The sequence below is a fragment of the Corvus hawaiiensis genome, chromosome 7, assembly GCF_020740725.1.
Source record: "Corvus hawaiiensis isolate bCorHaw1 chromosome 7, bCorHaw1.pri.cur, whole genome shotgun sequence".
NCBI lineage: Eukaryota > Metazoa > Chordata > Aves > Passeriformes > Corvidae > Corvus > Corvus hawaiiensis.
In genome coordinates, this window is record NC_063219.1 from 18724993 (window position 1) to 18744112 (window position 19120).

Consider the following 19120-nt stretch of genomic DNA (forward strand, 5'->3'; position numbering starts at 1 on the left):
AAATAGCAGCAATATTTGACTACTCCAAAAAGGTACTTTTTAGTATATCCTCAAAAGTCTGTGCTTGTTTTGCTGCTTTTTAAATCTTTCCTATAGCCCACATTGTGTTCAATGTCCAAAGGCTTGCTCCTCATGACACAGCCTGTCTAGAAACTATGTAGCCTTGGAAAGTTCATGTGATATAGCTCTGTAAATTTTCAGCCTTCTAATATACAGCAAACATTATTTCTGTGAATTAATTTCTAATTTGGACTGTGCATTTTCCTTGATTTGAGGCAAAGCTGGGGGAGCCATTAAAAAGCTAAAATGCTTTAGCTTTTTTTTTTTTTTACATTGTTATCTGCTGTATGATTCTGTTATGAATCAGTTGCACTCTTGAAATCACAATCCTGTGCTTGGCAATTCTCTGGTCAATTAAGAAAAAAAGGAAAATAAAAATCTGTCAGAATTCAGAATTTAAGTATGACTTTTTTGTGTTCTTCTGAAAGCCTTTGTTCTTCATTCCCAGTCTTCAGGCTTAGGAAAACAAGTCACCTCTGTAATAAGATGACTTCTAAATACCTTCTATAATCATTGCATAGATATTCTTGTTTGGCTTTAATTCTTCAAATGGAGTTTTTTATTCAGTTTTTGACCACTGTTCCTGTAAAGTTGGGGCTACATAAGGAAGGACATTGAAGAAAATCCAAATAGCTATTCTTTAGGGTGTCTGCTCATTTCTAAGTATCGGTTTGTATGTTATCGCAAGAATTTACGCTTCCAGTCCGGTTTATTACCATAAATCAGTGTTAGGTCTGTGTCTTATATAATCACTTGCCTGCTGTAAACTCCCCCTCTCTAGCCCCTGGCATCTGATAATACCTCAATCATGTACATTTTTGTCTTCAGCACAGCATGTTTGTTTATCTGCTCTACAATATGAACCCTGCTCTTGTACATTGGTGGTCATCTCTGTACTTGTAACTGTTTCTTACATTGCTCATAGGATCTTCCTGAGCCCATCAAAGTCAGAAAATCAGGCCTTTCTCCTGTTCTTTACCACTGTGATACCATTACAGGCATTTCTTTTGAGTTAAGAAATACATGTTAAGGAAGACAGAACAGTGGAAGACCTTCCTTCTCTGGCTGAAAGATGGTGATCTAATTTAACTTCCTCTCTAGCATTTAAAACTAACCATTTTTATTGAGAATGAGGAGGTTTTGGACAACACAGACATGGAGAATCAGCAAAAGAAGCTGAGAGGAAGATTGAGATTCATAGGAGTATAACAGCAGCTCTGAAGATGCAGGTATTACAGCAGAGAGACGGTATTTGATACATGTTGTCCTACTTGCTGCCTTTCCATTCTGTCTGAGGAAAGAATATGCTACTCATAATTAGTAATGGAGTATTTTTCAGGAAGTGGCACTAGAGCTTCTATTTTTAACAGTTTGCATATGTTCCTTCTTACTTGTTTTTACATGAGATCATGTAGGTCTCAATAGAGGTATGGTAAAGATGACACCCTGTTGAATACTTTTAACTGAATTGATACTTGTTCATATTCTTTCTGTTCTTCAATTGGCAAACTCTTCTAAGGGTTACAAATACCGTTTGGAAATATCTTAATTTCCTTGCACTTGCTGTATACAGTTACCATGAAACCTTTGGATATGCAGTAATTGTCAGCAGATCTAGCTCACTGTCATCAATATCTCTCTCCTTTAATGTTTGAAAGATCTGTTTTTCAAAAAGTGTAAATCTGTAAACAGTTGGCCTTGTGGATAAGAGCATTCTAACTTTTAAGCTATTATGTCCATGCTCTTTTAGTAGAGTTGTAGGAGAGATTGCCACCTTGCTCTTGTAGGCAGTATTTCTAAAAAGAAAGAAAGCAGTTTCCTTGCATACCCATCCTTTTTGACCTTACCATTCTTTTCTAGAAGCAGTCAATAACTGAACGGTTGTTCTCAAGCTTCGAAGAGGAGTGTGTTCTTAGTATGCATAGGGCTGCTCAAAGATCTTTATTTTGGGGTCTCAGCTTGCTAAGTTTGTAAATTTTCTTACCCATAGCTAGCATGTCATATAAACCACAGTAAAACACAAACTTTATTTCATTATTGTTTTTTGACACTTAATGTTCCTTTTAGTTGCTGCTGTTAGCCTGGCTTTCTGTGGAAATGAGGATGTGATACCACAGCATTGCTTGTCTCCTCATGTTAGTGTCACCCTTTCCCATAGTTTCTCTTCCCTGAGACACTTCTGAACTTGTAGGCCAATCTCAGGCAAATCTGAAAGAGATTGCAAAGACAAGACTAGAGAAAACCAAGCGTTGTTCCATTGCTTTGTCCCAAGCAATAGCTTGTGCCTGCTTCTGGCTGTGTTGGTGTGGATCATGATAGTCAGTAGTACTTTAAAAGGGACTTCCAGTATTTCAGCTGGGTACTGATTTGGGTCAGTGTATAAAACTGTTGTGAAAAGTACTTGCAAACATTAAGTAGCACAAAGTGATACAAAAAAGTTATAATGAAATTCAGCATTCATATTTCTATTTTTGAGTGAAAAACAGTAGGATAATTTTCTGTTCTTGGTTTTTTAGTTTTGAATTCAGCTTTTAGTTTGGCATTGTTTGCATAATACCTTAGCTAACTTCTGCAACTCTGGAAAAAAAAATTATTCTAGCACGACTTAGAGTGTCTGTGCAAGAAGGACATTTTAAGTCGTGACCATTTTGGAAACTCTAGTTTTGCACAGTGATAATTTTTTTTTTTTACCTGCTTACTCTGTCATGGGAAAAAATGATGTAACTCTGGCTAATTAACTTTGGTTTTGTGGAGAACATGTGAAATACTCTGAAAATACTTTTAAAACCAGTTTTAACAATTTTAAACTCCGTTGAGAGGCATTTGTAAAGTTATGGGACTTCATTCTGTTAAAAGAATGGGGGCTGAAAACTTATGTAAGTATTGTCCAGTAAATATAGCAGTGTCAGTAATATTTTTTCAGATATCTTACTCATGATCACAAATATTCATTACTGAATGTAGAATTATTCTTGTTTGATTAATCAGCAGCTGATGTGAATATGCATCATTAGAATTAGGCATGGTACCCACTGGCTGATTTACTAGGCAGGAAATTTTAATCATGGCTTTGAAGACATGAAAATGTTCTGGTTTCCTGAACAGTCCATACTGCAGTCCGGTTTTTCTGCTCACAAAGTAGTATTTTCTTTAAAAAAACGGAAATAAGCTTGTTTTACAATTTGTGCTGCATTACACCATGAATTTTAGTTGTTGAGGGGAGACTGCTGTTACTGGGATGAGGCGGTGTGTGTTCCTGGGGACAGAATAAATGAATTTTTCTTGTTCAGCTGCAGATAAAGATGACAGCTCCGAAGACATCTCGGTGCCCAGCAGCCCGCACACAGAAGCAATCCAGCACAGCTCTGTCAGCACTTCCAATGGCGTGAGCTCCACGTCCAAGGCGGAGGCGGTGGCCACCTCGGTGCTCACGCAGATGGCGGACCAGAGCACGGAGCCCGTGCTGTCCCAGATCGTCCTGGCGCCTCCCTCCCAGGCCCAGCCGTCAGGAAGTTGATTAAAAACTTGGTTGCATCAGTTCCTTAGATACACATCTGTGACTTTAAAGGGAAACCAACAACAGACCAGTCTCCATCTAGGAGAAATTGTAGCTTAAAATTATTCATTTTTAAAAATCCAACTCAAATTTGGCTTTAACGATTGGCAGGTGGAGATGACACAGAACACCAGTTCTAGTCTCTTTGCAAAAGACTTTTTTTGTTTAAGTATTAGTTTTACTAGTTATTTTTTGTGCTTAATGTGTAAAGTGTGTGTACAGTACAATGTGGTTTATTTCATTTTTAATTTGGTATTATTTTAACAAACTTTGGGGTGAATTACTGAAGGTCATCCCCAAGACTGTGATAGTAATATTATGTGACATTTTTATACCAAAGTTCTGCATAGTCCCTATTGACTTTGTAACGTTAGCAAGGTCATAAAGCACTAGGCAAGAGAAAGACAGTAACAGTAAATTTGCTTTTAGTCTTTTTGCCTTTTTGTTGTTTTGCACATTATGAGAGGAAGAACATTGGAAGAAGAACATTTGGGTTTTTATGTATAGCATTTTGGTTGGCTTTTAACTGTTGGGGTTTTTAATTTGTTTAATAGGGCCAGTACAGTATATGACATACAGTACTTATGCACATACCAATCCTAGGTGAGGATCATTACTAAATAGATTTGATTTTTTTTTAAATTTTAAATTGATGTCAGGTGGGTTTTTTCCCCACACTAACACTTGATTCTGGTGGGAGGAGAGCTTTAATTCTCCAGTCAGAATAGATATCTATAACCACCCCTTGTTGCTAGGCTGAAACCAGTAAGCATATTGTAAAATACAGGGTTATCAAGTATGGAATACTTAGTATTCCAAAGTAGGATGATATTTTGTGGATTTTTGAGTCGCAGACTAAGGAGTTTTACTCATGGTTTTGGATGCCAGAAAAGCCTAAAATCCTTCTTCAGACAACTCGACTTTTTTTTGTCATTGTCTTGTACTTGCAAGCTAACTTGTACTTATTTCTTGTGTAAGCACTGTCATCTTTTAGTAGCAAAAATTTTGATACCTTTCTTGTGGAAAAAAAAAAATCAGTATCTACCGTATCTTGGAAACAATGTAATTATAATGTGGTGTGTGTGGTGTGTGTGTGAGAATGGTTCAGTAGTTAATGCCAGCAGTCTTTTGCTTGAATGTTTAAAGATGCCTTCAATGTGATGCTGGCTGATAGGTGATTGCAGTTTTAAAATGTTATTTACTGTGCGAACTTGGATAACTAACATTCCATGATGTAGTTTGTTTCTGATGAGATGATTGTAGGTACACTTTTTCTCATTATCCAATCATCTGTAGGATATTGAGTTTTTTAAATGTGCCATTATCTATTTTGATTCTGTACTCATGTTCAAAATACAGTACAATATTTTACAATAGATTAAGTTGTTTTAAAAAAAGTAGATGTGTGCTTTCAGGTCGGAAAACTTTGTATAATAGGAAAAACAGATGCATAGTAGCAACTGGCAGTAAAGCAGGATTCCATTATGTATATAACAAAGATTTAATGCATTTATAATGGGTTGTGTAGTTCATTTGCTCTTCCTTCTCCACACTATATCATGAGTTTTTAAGTGTCAGTGCCATCAAATTTCTATTTGGTTCAGTTTTAAATCTAAAAATGTAATTGATCCACAGGAAAATATAATTTCTGCAATATATATACAACCATACTATAATGAAAACTGGACAAAGAAGTATCTAAGTCATATATGTATCATTGCAGGGCTTTAAGCATGAAAATATTAGGGATTCTAAATATTTTGTATTTTAAAACTAAGAAAGTTGTGTTGATAACCTCATGTGTTTGAAAGTCTTACTTTCCCAATTTCAAGATAAAAATCTGTAACAGTTATTGAACGTTTCCAGGATGGTTAAATACAATGGACCTCTTGCGAGAAAGAAATGAATTGCTAAGGCACAAAATGTGAATTCTGCAAGAAAGCTCTACAGTCACTTTTCATTGTAGTTTTGGTGGACTAGATGAGGCCTCATTGATTATACTATAATTTGCTCTCCTAAACACAAAGGCTTTTAAATCATATACGTGGAGTTTTTTTATAACAAAACTGTTGCGCTTGTAAAATAAGTCTACATAAGTGTATGGGAGATGTGTAAACAGTTCATGAATTTAACAGTGGGGCTGGCAAAAGAACCATTAAAATCTGTGTTCAGCAAATAGGAAAAGGTATTAGCCGTACTACCATGGATTCCGTTTTGAGACGTTGTCACACTACTTCTGTACTTAGCATTTTGGGTCTTTACATTTGACATGTTTCACAAACTGTACTGTTTTCTTTTATGTGCAGTTTGCATGAGTAAATCATCAAAGAGAATAAAATCTATCTTTAAGTTATGTTCCTATTTTAATGAAATTATAATTGTTCTAAAAGGCAGCACTGTCTTCAGACTTATTTCTTCATCCTTGCAATTATCAGCGTTTTTCTGAATGTCATTACTGTAATGTCAAAGTAGTTATGTAAACGAGAACAAGTATGTTTCTTTAGAAAATAAGGCAAATACCATTGCTCTGCAGCTGAGTTCCAGCAGCTTCTGAGGAACAAGCCTTGTATCATTAGTTCCAGGAGCCCAAGGTAATCCACAGATAAATGAGTTCATAAGCATAGCTTGGTGATCCCAGATGTTGCTCAGCCATTTCTGCTTGCCCTGAGTTCCACAGCAGAAGCACTGTGTGTAATCAGAATTTCCACCTAACTTCCAGTTATTTTAATCTTATTTCAGTATACATGAAGCCAGAAATAACAGCTGTAGTCAAATGAATGGCTCGCAGTTGTGTTGTCAAAGGTTCAGAAAAAACTATGCCCTCGCGCCTGATACTTTTTAGAATAGTAAAAATGGTTTGGGCTTGTTTATGGATGCTGGAAACATGCGTGGAATGGCACATTCTGTTATCATTTGAAAAGCTCATGAGAGAACCCCAATATGCAGGCTTGGGAGGAAGCAAAAGGGTAAAGTTGCTGCATGTTTGCATTTGTTCCATGTATGGACCAAATGAAGTGAAGCTGCGCGCAACTTTCATCCCAATCTGAGAACAATGCCTGAGGCTTCCCTTGCTTCATTATGGTTTTTTTCTGACTATATGAGCTACACTTGTGACCCCAAGGGAACAAAACCAAGGCTGTATAACAGGGGTACTCAAGGCAAAGGGTGTGAGAGGTGGAGAATCAACCCACTTCTTAATGTCTGTGCTGTAAAAAGACTTACGTTTATATATTAACTATTCAATCTAAGTAAGCTTTTTTTCTGTTTACAATGGTAAGAGAGGCTGGGCAAAGAAAGGTATTACACTGAGAGAAGGAGATGATAGAAGTGTGGGATGAGCAGTGATTTCAGCTACCTGAATTACAGGAGTAATTTGCTTAGAGACAGACACAAACATTTTAATTGGTCATCATAAATGATAATGAGGAGAAAGCATAGTGAAATTAAGTGCATCCTAATAAAGTAAGGTATGTTAAATTGCACTGAAGGAAGCTTGAGCAATGCTTCTTGACATGATTAATATACTCATGACAATGTGTCTAATGAAGGCTGTTTGCATTTATATGCTGCCTGTTGCTTCCCTCAGTAGAGACATAATTGGAACTGTGCTCATTTATACTGCAGAACACTGAGTGTAAGATTGGCTTGCAGTAGTCTTTACATTTGGTTTTAACCATTGTATCAAAAGTAACACAGGTATGATTTATTTAACCTGTGTTCTGTAATGCTGTGTAGGGTAGGTTTGAATGATTCTCATGAAATTTTCAAAGTTTCATATTCTTCAGTGGTAACTCTTCATTTTAGGCTTTAATGTGACTTTTTTCTCTGTCTTTCTCTCTTTCTTTCTTTCTCTCTTTCTTTCTTTCTTTCTCTCTTTCTTTCTTTCTTCCTCTCTTTCTTTCTTTCTTCCTCTCTTTCTCTCTTTCTTTCTCTCTTTCTCTCTTTCTTTCTCTCTTTCTTTCTCTCTTTCTTTCTCTTCTTCTCTCTTTCTTTCTCTCTTTCTTTCTCTCTTTCTTTCTCTCTTTCTTTCTCTCTTTCTTTCTCTCTTTCTTTCTCTCTTCTCTTTCTCTCTTTCTCTCTTTCTCTCTTTCTCTCTTTCTCTCTTCTCTTTCTCTCTTTCTCTCTTTCTTTCTCTCTCTCTTTCTCTCTCTCTTTCTCTCTCTTTCTCTCTTTCTCTCTCTCTTTCTCTCTCTCTTTCTCTCTCTCTTTCTCTCTCTCTTTCTCTCTCTCTCTCTCTCTTTCTCTCTCTTTCTCTCTCTCTTTCTCTCTCTCTTTCTCTCTCTCTTTCTTTCTCTCTTTCTTTCTCTCTCTCTTTCTTTCTCTCTTTTTTTCCTCCTCTTTATGGAATGTAGGATCATGACCTCATGACCTTTCTTTTTCTTTACTTTCTTCCTCTTCAAAATATTTTTCTTTGTGTGATGAGCCCCAGAAAGTGCTTACATATTCAGTGTGGAATTCTTTCTTTTTTCATGTTGCTCCCTCCTTGGTTGTGTTAACCCTCTATAGCAAATTTCCATTTCTAGAAGTTAGAAGTCAGAAAAGGAATTTCTGCACACTCTGTACCTTGTCTTCAGCTAAAATAGATATAAGAAGTTTATGTTATCTTTATATTTACATCTTCCTAAACCAAGATACCTTATAAAATACATATTTAGGTATGGAAGGACTTCTTAATGTTACAAAAGATTTCATTACAGATGCTGTGCACAACTAATGAGTGCAGGTTGTATGCTGATGGCTTCATAACTCTGCAAAGTGCAACCCTCTCCAAAAAAGTTTTTAACTTCCCAGGTGTGGGGTTAGTTATCATCTAATCATGGCTGTCAGTAGGACAGTAAGACACACAACTTGATCCAGTTTCTGTAATTACTGTATTTTAAACCTTGCTCAAAGTCTTTATCCCTCTTCTATTACTATTTGTATAATGATGTGCTAGAAGCACTTTGTCCTACTCATTTTTGGGGGAAGAGGAGGGACAGGAGAGGAGGTACTTAAGTTTTTAGATAAACTACCTGTAACTTAATTTAATCCGGAGTGAATCGTTAATCAGAAGAGTGTTGTAAAATCATTATGCAAGGACAATTACTATTTGTAGTCCATAGGTAAAGAGACAGTAGCTTAAGCTGCATAGACTGACTCGAAATGATAACAAGCATAGAAAGTGCAGAACAGCTTGAAGCAGAGAAAAGGAGTCATGCTTCTAGGAACTTTCCTTTGGTTTTAATTCCAGTAGCAGAAACTGAGTGGGGTAAGGATGGGGCTGGGTTTGTAACCTTGGGTAGCAGGGCCTGGTGCTACTGCACTTTGCAATTAATGAGCCTAAAGGAGAGTACTCTGGCTTAGGGAGGACTGTCAGGGCCGGGCTTAGATGAGCTTCAGGAATGAGGGCCCTGCCAGGGAAATACTTTCAGAGGAATAGGGGATTGCAGGTAGCCAGGTTTTCCTCACCTCACTCTTGCCTGTGGCTATCTCAATATATCAAAGTACAAACATGAGCTATTACAGCTCCGTTTAACACCATCTGTGCCCAGGTGGATGGAATGTGCTGAAAGCCCGTCTGATGGCTGTTTAGCTACCTGAAAGACTGAAGTTAAGGTCTATTTTTTCTCTACTGCCTAAAATGTTTCTGCTCTTGTTTTGCTGCAAGCTAGTACTGGCATGGTCGGTGAATAGTATTTCCCTCCTTTTAGCTGAATCACTTGTTCTAGACCATTATGGGAGGCAAAAATACTGCTTTTGAGAAACGACTGGGCTGCTGCATTTTATTAACTGAGTGATTTCAAAAAGCCTACTAATTTGCTTACATTTAAAAAGAAAATGGGAAAATATATCTGTCCTACATCTGGGATTCTAATCAGAAGAAAAAGGAGATGAGCAAGGAGAGAATGAGCCCTCTGCCTTAGCAGCAAACAAACTGCCCTGAATAAATGGAGAAAATGAAACCAAAGGGGAAAATGTCTGCACCAAGAAGGTGCTGCATTTCACTGCTCAGTTATAGCAGCCCTTTCCTTTGCCACAAAGATGCATTCTGTGAAGATGTTTCTTCCAAATGTTTACAGCATTGTTGGGAATGTTTTGATCTCACTTGAGGTAAGTAGTATAAACATCCTGTTATTCATAATGCTGTATTGAGAAAGATACTCTTAAAGGTGATATAATGTATAGTACAGTCATTCTGGCTGCCTGTAAAATGCCAAGAGACTTTATAGTCAGCCTGGCTATGATTTGAAAACAAGCAAAAGGCTAATACTTCAGTTTTCTTGCTTTCTGTCCTTTTTTTTCAGCAGAATTGCTGTAGAGGGCTAATGATTTTTGCTGAAAAAAATACATAATCCTTGTAAATACCAAGGAGATGCTGTGCATTTCACTGGATGACAACATTTTGAGCACTTGCTCATTTTGCTATTTAATGACTCTTAAGCTATTAAGTTTACAATTTATGACTTCAATGTATGTGTGAATATGTAAAATATTTCTTTATCCTGTATCCTTTACCTGAGTCCTGATTCTAATGGGACTTTACTCTTTCTCCTTCTCTAAATTATGCAGCACTCTCTTGAATGCTGTGTAGGAAGGTTGCTGGCCATAGAGCCTTGAGTTCTGTTCCCAGTTACCATACAACTGGAATGCTGGTTTTGAGTTGACAGCAGGGTTCTATTTGTCACGTATGGCGCAGCATTGGCTTCTTGGGATGGAAACACATTGTACTGACTTGGATGCTTCCCGTACATTGTAAGTACCAGTTTGTTATATAAATTCTGTACTTTTCCTTGGTACAAAGGTCTAGCAAAGTCCTTTTCTTTCAAGAAAGAAACTCATGATCTTTAACTGCTCTTGTAATTTCACGTCTAGTTTAGGTTTTGTTGTTGTTTTCACATATTGGATAAGGGCACACACCCCACCTTCATGGAACTGCGCTTTATAATGTGTCAGGCACTTGGGCATGTTCCTGAGGGTGCATAAATCCCACAGGTCTTGTCTGTTGAAGAAAATGTCACCACTTTGTCAGAGTTACATTGTTACAAACTTTCACAGGTTGAAAACTTCCAGTTTGAAATGTCTAGTGATTTATTCTAGTCCAGTTTATGTTGCTGGAGAATAGTATTAAGTTGAATTTAAACTATAAGAAAGGGCAGGTATATACTTACTAAAACTATATAAAGCCATTTAAAGTGTTGCAGCACACTATTTCTTAAAATATTTGACTTAAAGAAGCTTTTCTACATTAACAACTTCAAAGAAGCTTGTGCCTATTTTATGAAGAGGTGAGGATTAATTTTATCCTAGTGAAGTAAGATTCCTTCTATAATAAGTCTTTTCCCAGCAGGTATGAGAGCAGGATCTGATTTAGCCACTCCTAATGATCATCAATGCTTCTGTCAGTAAGCATAATTTAGTCAAAGAAAATTTGAGCAGTGCACAGACTTGCTGTACATCATCATGTACAGTCTCCTGTTTTGCTGCAGAGTAAGAGAAATACTCCTGCTTGGTTTAATCTGACATTGAGAGGCTTACAGGTGCTAAACAATGTCGTGTTAAACAATGCCACCTACATGTCACCCCAGGTTGTGCCCAGTAGAGCTTCATTGCACCTCTGGGTATGATACATTGCACCCTGCAAAGATTAAGAATGGAAATCATCACAGCTTGTACAAGCTGAAATTAAATGAACCAGAGAAAAATATAATATTAATAATTGAATATTATTAAAGTATTCTTTCATAACAAGCAAATTGTAACAGCTCTCTCCCTGAATGGAAACTCTTTTTTATACTGCAATCTGTGTTAAGGGTTTATCCAAAAATAACACAGGAAATACTGTATATAGTTACTGGAGCAAGGCATTTCTGGCAGATTGTCATGGCATGCTCAAAGTCTGTGACCTGGCTTACATTTGTCTTTCATTTAAAGTGTGGAAGAGATTTTGATAAGTGCTGACAGCAGTTCAAACCCCTACCTACTGAACGGAGGGTTGAAGAGTCACAAGCTATAGTTAAATAAACGGGCTTTATCAATCTGCAAATGAAATGCCTTCTGTTAGTCATGGTTTGCTTATACAAGACAATGGATAATAAATTATTAACTGAATGAGGTAAGTAAATCCATTTTGTACTGTTTCCTGCTGTGTGTAACAAATAATCCCAAACCTGTGAGTTTTCTAATTTCTCAGGAACAAAATGCCATCTAGTGGTAACTGCTGGATATTTTGAGCAAATACTTTTTTTATATTGACATCAAGTTTTCATATTTTTTTTCCTGGTATTCTACATTTTACAGCACATTAAGGTCTTGAGAGAAGATAAAGAGCTGGGGGGAAGGTACAGTCCCCCCAAGCTGGACCAGCGGTGGCAGGGGCGACACGCTTCCCAGCTGCTTGGGAGCTCTCTTTCTGCCTCTGCAGCTGGCCTCAGGCAGGTCAGGCAGGTTTCCCCTGCCAAGCATTGGGTAAAATTTCATACCTAGTTGGTAGGCCACACCTTACTGTTACTTGATACTAAAATACAATCTGTCCATTGTGGTATGAAAAGAGCTGAAAGCCACCTCTGCTTCACTGACTGCTCATCTGTCTCTCCTGGTCGGAGGCTTTTCCCTCTAGGTCGTCATTCTCCAAGGAGCTAAGGGGAAGCCATCTCTTCTGCTCTTCCAGTGAACTACCAGGGAATGCTATAAGCTTCTCCATGGCGTAGTTTGCCTACTTGACTCCTCAGAGTAGAATATAAACTAAAAAATATTAACACTAAAATTTGGCTTCTAGAACAGACTCCTGAAAAAGTAACTGCCATAAACTGGCTTTTAGATTTGAATAACAGAGTTTATTTGTACATCAAGAATAAATAATAAAAATAAAACCTTATGGTTCTATTTAAACATATTCATTAATGTAAACAGGGCCTAGGAGTCTGCATGTGATATGAGCGCACTGATGGAGATAATCTGGCTTTACACATGGAGCCGACTGCGGAGAGCTCTGCAGCATTTCATCTTTCCATGGGTTTGTGCTTCATTGTGATAGAGGTTGTGGTGTTGTTTATGGGTCTGCTTTTTCCATGCACTGTTTGAATTCCTCCATCTGCTGGTCCATGTTGCCCTATTCCATTGCAAGGTGCTAGCAGCAGCAGTTGCCAGGGCTGTAATCTGACCGCGGGTCTCTGGGATGTGTTCTGCAGGCTGGTGCAGAAATCTAATCTGTCCCACTGACGTCACTGTAGAAGTCTATGAAGATGGCATGGCATCGGTTTGCTGGGCTGGGAAGGAGTTTGTGGCTAGCTAAAGAAATCCTTAACCTTTACTCTTGTTTTATATGCTATTTAAAGTAAATTGCAGCAGACTAAAGAGTCTGATTAACGAGGGCACTACCAGCACAGGTCTTTAAGAGGGTCATCTGAGAGTTTGGGCAGCTCTGCAGTCGCTGCCGTTGCTGTGATGTAGCACTCATGCACTCGTCTGTCTCTCTGGAGTGCTGCGGGTTATTTTCCTAGACACTGGCATTGGCCAACAGCCAGTGCAGCTGCAGAGAAACAGGAGGGAGCAGAAACAGGACTAGAGCAGCGCTGCTTTAGGTGGGAGTAAATTGTCATGGAAGCATGTTTAGGTAGGCAGAACAAGAAGAGTTTGGGGAGCATTAGCAAATGCAGACTGAAAAGCACCAAGAAATCTGTCTTGCTTGTGCTTGCTAAAAATAGATGAGGAAATCCCTGGATCTGGGACAATTTCTTAAAGCTAGAATAGTGGCTTTCTCTGAGTAACAACTGCAGTCTTGCATTGCAGCTGTTGCAGCTGCATCTGCCCTTCACTCTCAAGTTTACAGAGCAGCAGGATGCTTTAAGGAGGGTATGATTCTCCACAGTCAGAAGAAAGGCATTCTGTTGTGCACACAGTAAAGAAATTTTAAGAGCAAGTGGCCCTGCGATGAAACCTTGAAACAAAGGAGTAAGAATAGGGATAACAACTGATCAGTAATGATCCACCTGAACTTTGCATCTTTTTTTGAAGCTGTTTATCTCCATTCAAAAACAAGTGAAATAGAATATAGTGCCTACACAATGTTTTTCATTCCTTCAAAGAACTGGGCAGAATGCAGATAATGTCACTTCCAGTGTTTTTATGGGGATTTTTTGTCTTTATATAGCTAATGGCTATATGCTATAAGGAGGAAATTATTTTAATGCTATATAACATTATAGTCTGGATTATTGCTTTTGATTTAAACACTCAGACAATAAACTAATTGGATTTTTTTTGGCCCCTGTTCTCCTAAAACAGTTTATGACACATTTGTCATGAAAATGCATCCACGTGGGAGCAGAAAGGAGAGCAGTTTTCCCGTGGGGGACCAAAGAAGCTGTTTTCTGACAACAAGCAGCAAAGTGGCCGTTGAAATGTTGCTGCAATGCCCACAGAAATGGTGAGGGTCTGGGTCCCTCTGCTCCTGCAGTATTGCACAGGGTTTGCCAAAGAGCTTTGCTCGGTTTTGTCTTTTCAAAATGTATTTTCTTGACTTACTGGACTTTAAGAAAAAAAACAAAAAACAAAACCAAACTTCTTTGGAAAGTACTCCCTTATCAGTGACTCGTTGGTGCAGATAAACTCTGAATTCTGAAGTCATTGTGTTGGCATTGAAAGCATTGGTATCACATCTCTGTGTAGAAAACCACTAGAAACTGTGTTGGAATAAACCAGGAATTAGTTTCCTACATATCTGCTTGATTGAGGATTGCATGACTTTACAAATGAATACATGAGGTTGAATTCCAGATCTGAGCTTGGTGTGGTGATGTGCAAGTCAGGTTTCAACATCAGTTATCTCTGATTTTGTTTAAAATAAAACTTCCGCTTGCACAGCTGAAAAGCTGCCAAGTCTTAGTCTAATTTAGTTCTGATTTGCTTAGGGGTTTTCCACATGTCTTGGTTAACAATAAGCAAAATGTGCACCACCATGGGATGTAATTATTTTATTATTAAAGAAACGGGAAATAATGCTTTTGTCCTCCCTTCCTTCTTTCCTCCTCCCCCAGGAAAAAAAACAGTGACATCAGGCACAGAAAAGAGAAATTTCTCTCTGCGTGGGCCACATAGTAAATAATGTATTTTGGCTCAGAAGGAATCAGGTAATTTTCTCCTTTCATAAGGAATCTTACTGTTGTAAACTTACAGTTCACTAAAACCATTGTGATACTGGCAGATAAATTAATGAATAGTGAAAAATCTCAAATCCTAATTAAATCCCACTATTACTTCCAGGACAGGTTTATCTCCTCTTCAGGAATACTTGTTCTGAACAGCTTGTTTAACAGGAAGAGCTATTGATCCCTTCGACGACACTTTAGAATCATTAAGAGAAAAAACTTTAATCTCCTTCAGCTCTTTGAAGTTGCTTTGGTTAATGTCATCTCTCTGCGATCCTGAAGAGCTAATGATGTTCTGGAAAGATATTTCCAACATTATTCTCCCTCGCATTTTGTGCCCTGCTGCCATTACCTGCCTGCTCACAGAGTTAGCTGTGCAGTAAAGCAGAGAGGTACCAGTAGTGCATGTGCTTGCCTGCTCAGTTTGGAAGGTTCTATATTCTCCTTCAAAAGTCTTCCTGGTGGAAATATCAGAGATTTTTCGAATTTCAAATTAGTTATCCCATGCTTCTGCTATCTCAACACTTTGAGGCTTGGGCTTAGAAACATCTTCAAGTCATTAAATTTCTTTCTACAAAGGCCCTTGATAACTTGATTGCAAGTAGAATAGAGCAGGAAATTATCAGAATGTTTCTAGACTTAATTTCTTACTTGTTTTTCTAAACTATTACATAAAATTCAACTTCAAATCTGACACAGTTTGCCTTACCAGGGCCCACACATCCTTGTTCATGTAAAGTGCATTACTGAGCCTTAAAATACCCTTAGATGTTTCATGTGATCTAAATCATGGACATTAGCTCCCAGAACCCTAAATATTCTAGAAGGTGCAACTCTGTCTGAGAAGCAGGTTGCATAAGATGGCTAATACCCTCATTAAAAACTATATTTTTGACTGGCTTCAGTAACACATACATTGGCTTCTCTAAGAATGTAGAAATTACTTGGAGGGACTGATATCAGAATATCCAATAACTGCACCAAGAGTATGTCGGTTCTATACAGCACTTCAGAATTGCTGAATTGTTATGAGAAGGTTCAATTTCTTTAAAAATTCCTCACATCCATCCAGGGGATCTAGAAGTGGAGCCAGTAGTTCTAGAAGCCTCAACTACTTGCATGCAGAGCCACTGCCAGTTCTGCGGCACAGCCTACGGCTTCAAGTAGGAGATCATCACTCAGGGTTAAAGACATTTTCAAAGATGGGACTAGAAGTATCTTGCAGATTTTTTTTTTTTGATGGCTAGCTTGTTCTTGGTTTTTAGTGTTTGTGGAGGAAATTATAGTCGTAACAGTTTATTCCTGACTGCTTTGCCAGTGGCTTGCCTTCTGTTTTTTAATTTGCAATTACCAAGCTTTTTTCCAAATACATACAAGCACCACTTCAACTAATGCTTAATATGAATTTCTAAGCATGGTATAAAACAAAATATTATGAAAATTAAATAGAAGGTATAAGCTGCATTTTACAGCCAGTATAAACACACTTGGGTGTTTTATAGCCATCAGTATTATCTCCTTTGACACTTGAGGCTTGTCCCTAGCAGACAGAAAGCAGAAACTTCCTGGAATTTCTTTAATTAGCCTGTTCATTTCACTTAATAAAACAAGAAATTAAAACCATATTGTGTTTCTTACACAGGACTCTTAGAAAATGTAACTTAAGAGTATGTAGCTCTTATATCTGAGCAAAAGTGCAAGCAATTTTGAAATTTCCTAGTATTTTAATAATTTTGTTACTAGCTGATTTCACATTAGGAGTCTATGCTTAGGGGATATGCCAGTAAGTGTGCACATGAGCAATAAGAAAGCTCATAAAAAGTCTAGTGTTAAAATGCATTCAGAGCAACTGCAAATGAAAAAAAAAAAAAAAGGCCCTTTTGCAATTATAAATAGTTTTGATATTATTAGCTCTAAACATCACCTGGAACCTGCTGCAAGAGAAATGCCGTGCATGTCAGCATCAAAGTTTAAGATCATATGATTTTGCCAAGATAATATAGGTAGCATCAACTATATCCTATCCATAGTACTTGTTCATGATGTAATTCTCACCACATTTATGCACATCTTGGAAATCCAATTAAGCAGAGTCATGACGCAAAGTTCCTTAAGTGTTCTTTCACGGAGGACTTTGTTCAGGAAACATAGGCAAGAGGGAGCTTTTTCCTCTGATGCAGTTCCATTCAAAAATGGCACGATGTCTTGTAACATCAGTCTAAACACAGCACATTCTTTAGACTTCAAGCAAACACCATTAGTTTAGTTTTAAAAATAAGACTGTTCTTGTGTGCTCTTCCCCTTAGATCTTGTGGCATTCACTTCTACTGTAACCCGAAAAAAATCCACCTCTAAAGGCTGTCATTGTCACCTATTTCTGTCAAACATTTTTTCATGACCCAGAGAACCAAAAGCAGGTGTGTTAAGCCCATTTTTCATTTCACTGATGTACACCATCCACTGTGCACCAAACTGCTCTAAGTTGTTATGGGACATAGTGCTAGATCATGATAGGATGCCAAATGTGAGTTTCTAATGTGGTAGCTGTGATTCTGTGATTTAAAACAGGAGCTGTGGTAGATGTTATGCATATCTCACTTTCTTTAGCAATGATCATAAAATTCAAGGTGCAAGCTCCTTCTAGTAACTGTTACTTTGCTAGTCTGTACCCTGTAGATAAAAGAAAAAAAATTATCTCCAAAATCTACAGACTAGCATAAATCCTAGTAAAACACTGATTATGTCTGATTTGCGACGGTTGTTCATAGCTGCTGCAGTTGATGCAGGATTCTCTCTCCCTCTATGCCTGTACAGTGTTTGGTAATATTGGGTTTTTTAAATGACTTTGCCATTAATAATGAACAACAGCAGCATCCAAAAGGCAGGCTCAAATGGCACTTCTCTCATCAAAGGGAGAAAGATTATCCAAAATGCTGGCAATGTGCAATGGTAGTTCTGGGTTTGGTGATAGGCTGGATGTTATGTTGAAATAACTGTCATCTATATAAATATTAATTATAACTAGCAAGCTTGGTAGTCAGCCTTCAAACTTTTTATTGATTACTTTTAAATTAGCTAAAATAATTGAATTTACTTTACTGAACAAGTGGTAGAAATCTGCCTTGCTGTTTTCCAAGGAGTAAATGTTCCATTGCAAAAACAACTCCAAATCTGCTCAGTAAGGCAGCCCTTGGCCACTTCCCTGCCTGCCCCACGAACTCCCAGCAATTACATATTATAAGCTAAATTAAATTCTGTACATGACAAGGCTTCTACCAATCCTTTTTTCCTGCTGTCAAGGGGATCTGTAGCAGGGAGGCACTAACTGTGATAAGATGCTACCCCTATTCATCAGGTGACATCTCACCATGTCTTTACTTTTACTGCTTCCCATTAATACAGGACAGCTTTAATTTATGGTGGGTTGGGTTTTCTTTTCCTTCACACAACATTATATTTACTAGCTGGGAACCTGTTTTTACAGTTGTGTATAAATCTTTAAAAATGTCAGTGATTAATTTTAGAATCTCATTTATCACTATATGATTGGTGAATTAGTTAAGGTTTGAAGAATAAATGTCAAGTAATTAGAATCAATTTTGTACCAGACTCTCAGACAAGGTGATGGATCACAGAAAAGCCACTGGAAAATGGGCCACTGGTCCCATGGTGCTCAGCACCCAGAGCAAGACAGCAAAAACAGAGGGGCCAAAATAAAAAAAAAAACCCTAAACACTAGAAACCAACCCCAAATCCTAGTGATGAAATTTGACATGAGTAATGAAGCTGTAGTAACTGACTGCAGTTTCTAAAGAACTTTGAGGTTTGAGACATGAGGCAAGAAACCTCTGAAGGACAATGAGAAGGCCAGAAAATAGCATGTCACACACGTATTTCTCTTCTGGAGCCTTTATCCTTGAGGTGCACTTTGTAAATCACCCTCAAATATTCCTACCAGGTGGCAAATATAATAGCACCTTTGCTACACAAAGCAATGCTAACAAGGCAGTTTTGCAAGGGAGGGCTTTTCAAGGGCTAGAGAACCAGGGGAACAAAACACCAAGCTCATCCTTGCTGCCATTTAAACCAAGGTCGTGCACACCGGGATTCTCTTTTGTGCTCTCCCCTGCGAAAGAGCAAACCTGTGAGCTGGGGTGTCTCGGAAGGAGCAGCCCCTCTGGCCGAAGAGGGCCAGGTGGGAGCTGTGTGCCGGCTGCTCCCGAGCATCTGCATTTCCTCCCTTGGTCCCCGTGCACAGCGACAGGGCTGGTGCCTGGGGAGCTCCAGCTCTTTGCTAATGAAATTTCCAGAGTTGTAGTTAAATCATTGTTATCACTTGAGCATGAGATGTGCTGGCTTGATAAGGCATTACGTAATT

The 19120-nt window shown here is 38.1% G+C and overlaps 1 protein-coding gene and 1 long non-coding RNA gene across 10 annotated transcripts in view; both read left to right on the plus strand.

The window, feature by feature from the left end:
* Positions 1-6009, plus strand: part of ATF2 (activating transcription factor 2) — a 50682-nt gene extending 44673 nt beyond the window's left edge. For all 9 annotated transcript variants that reach the window (XM_048308991.1, XM_048308998.1, XM_048308996.1 and 6 more), the window contains one exon: positions 3351-6009. In XM_048308991.1, the coding sequence (XP_048164948.1) occupies positions 3351-3577 (227 nt within the window). In that variant the 3' untranslated portion in view covers positions 3578-6009. The remainder of the gene's footprint in view (positions 1-3350) is intronic.
* Positions 6010-7904: 1895 nt separating this feature from the next.
* LOC125328964 lies at positions 7905-14593 on the plus strand. The gene is made up of 2 exons (XR_007204984.1): positions 7905-9706; positions 10166-14593. It is a non-coding gene; the product is annotated as an uncharacterized LOC125328964 (long non-coding RNA).
* Positions 14594-19120: the final 4527 nt, after the last annotated feature.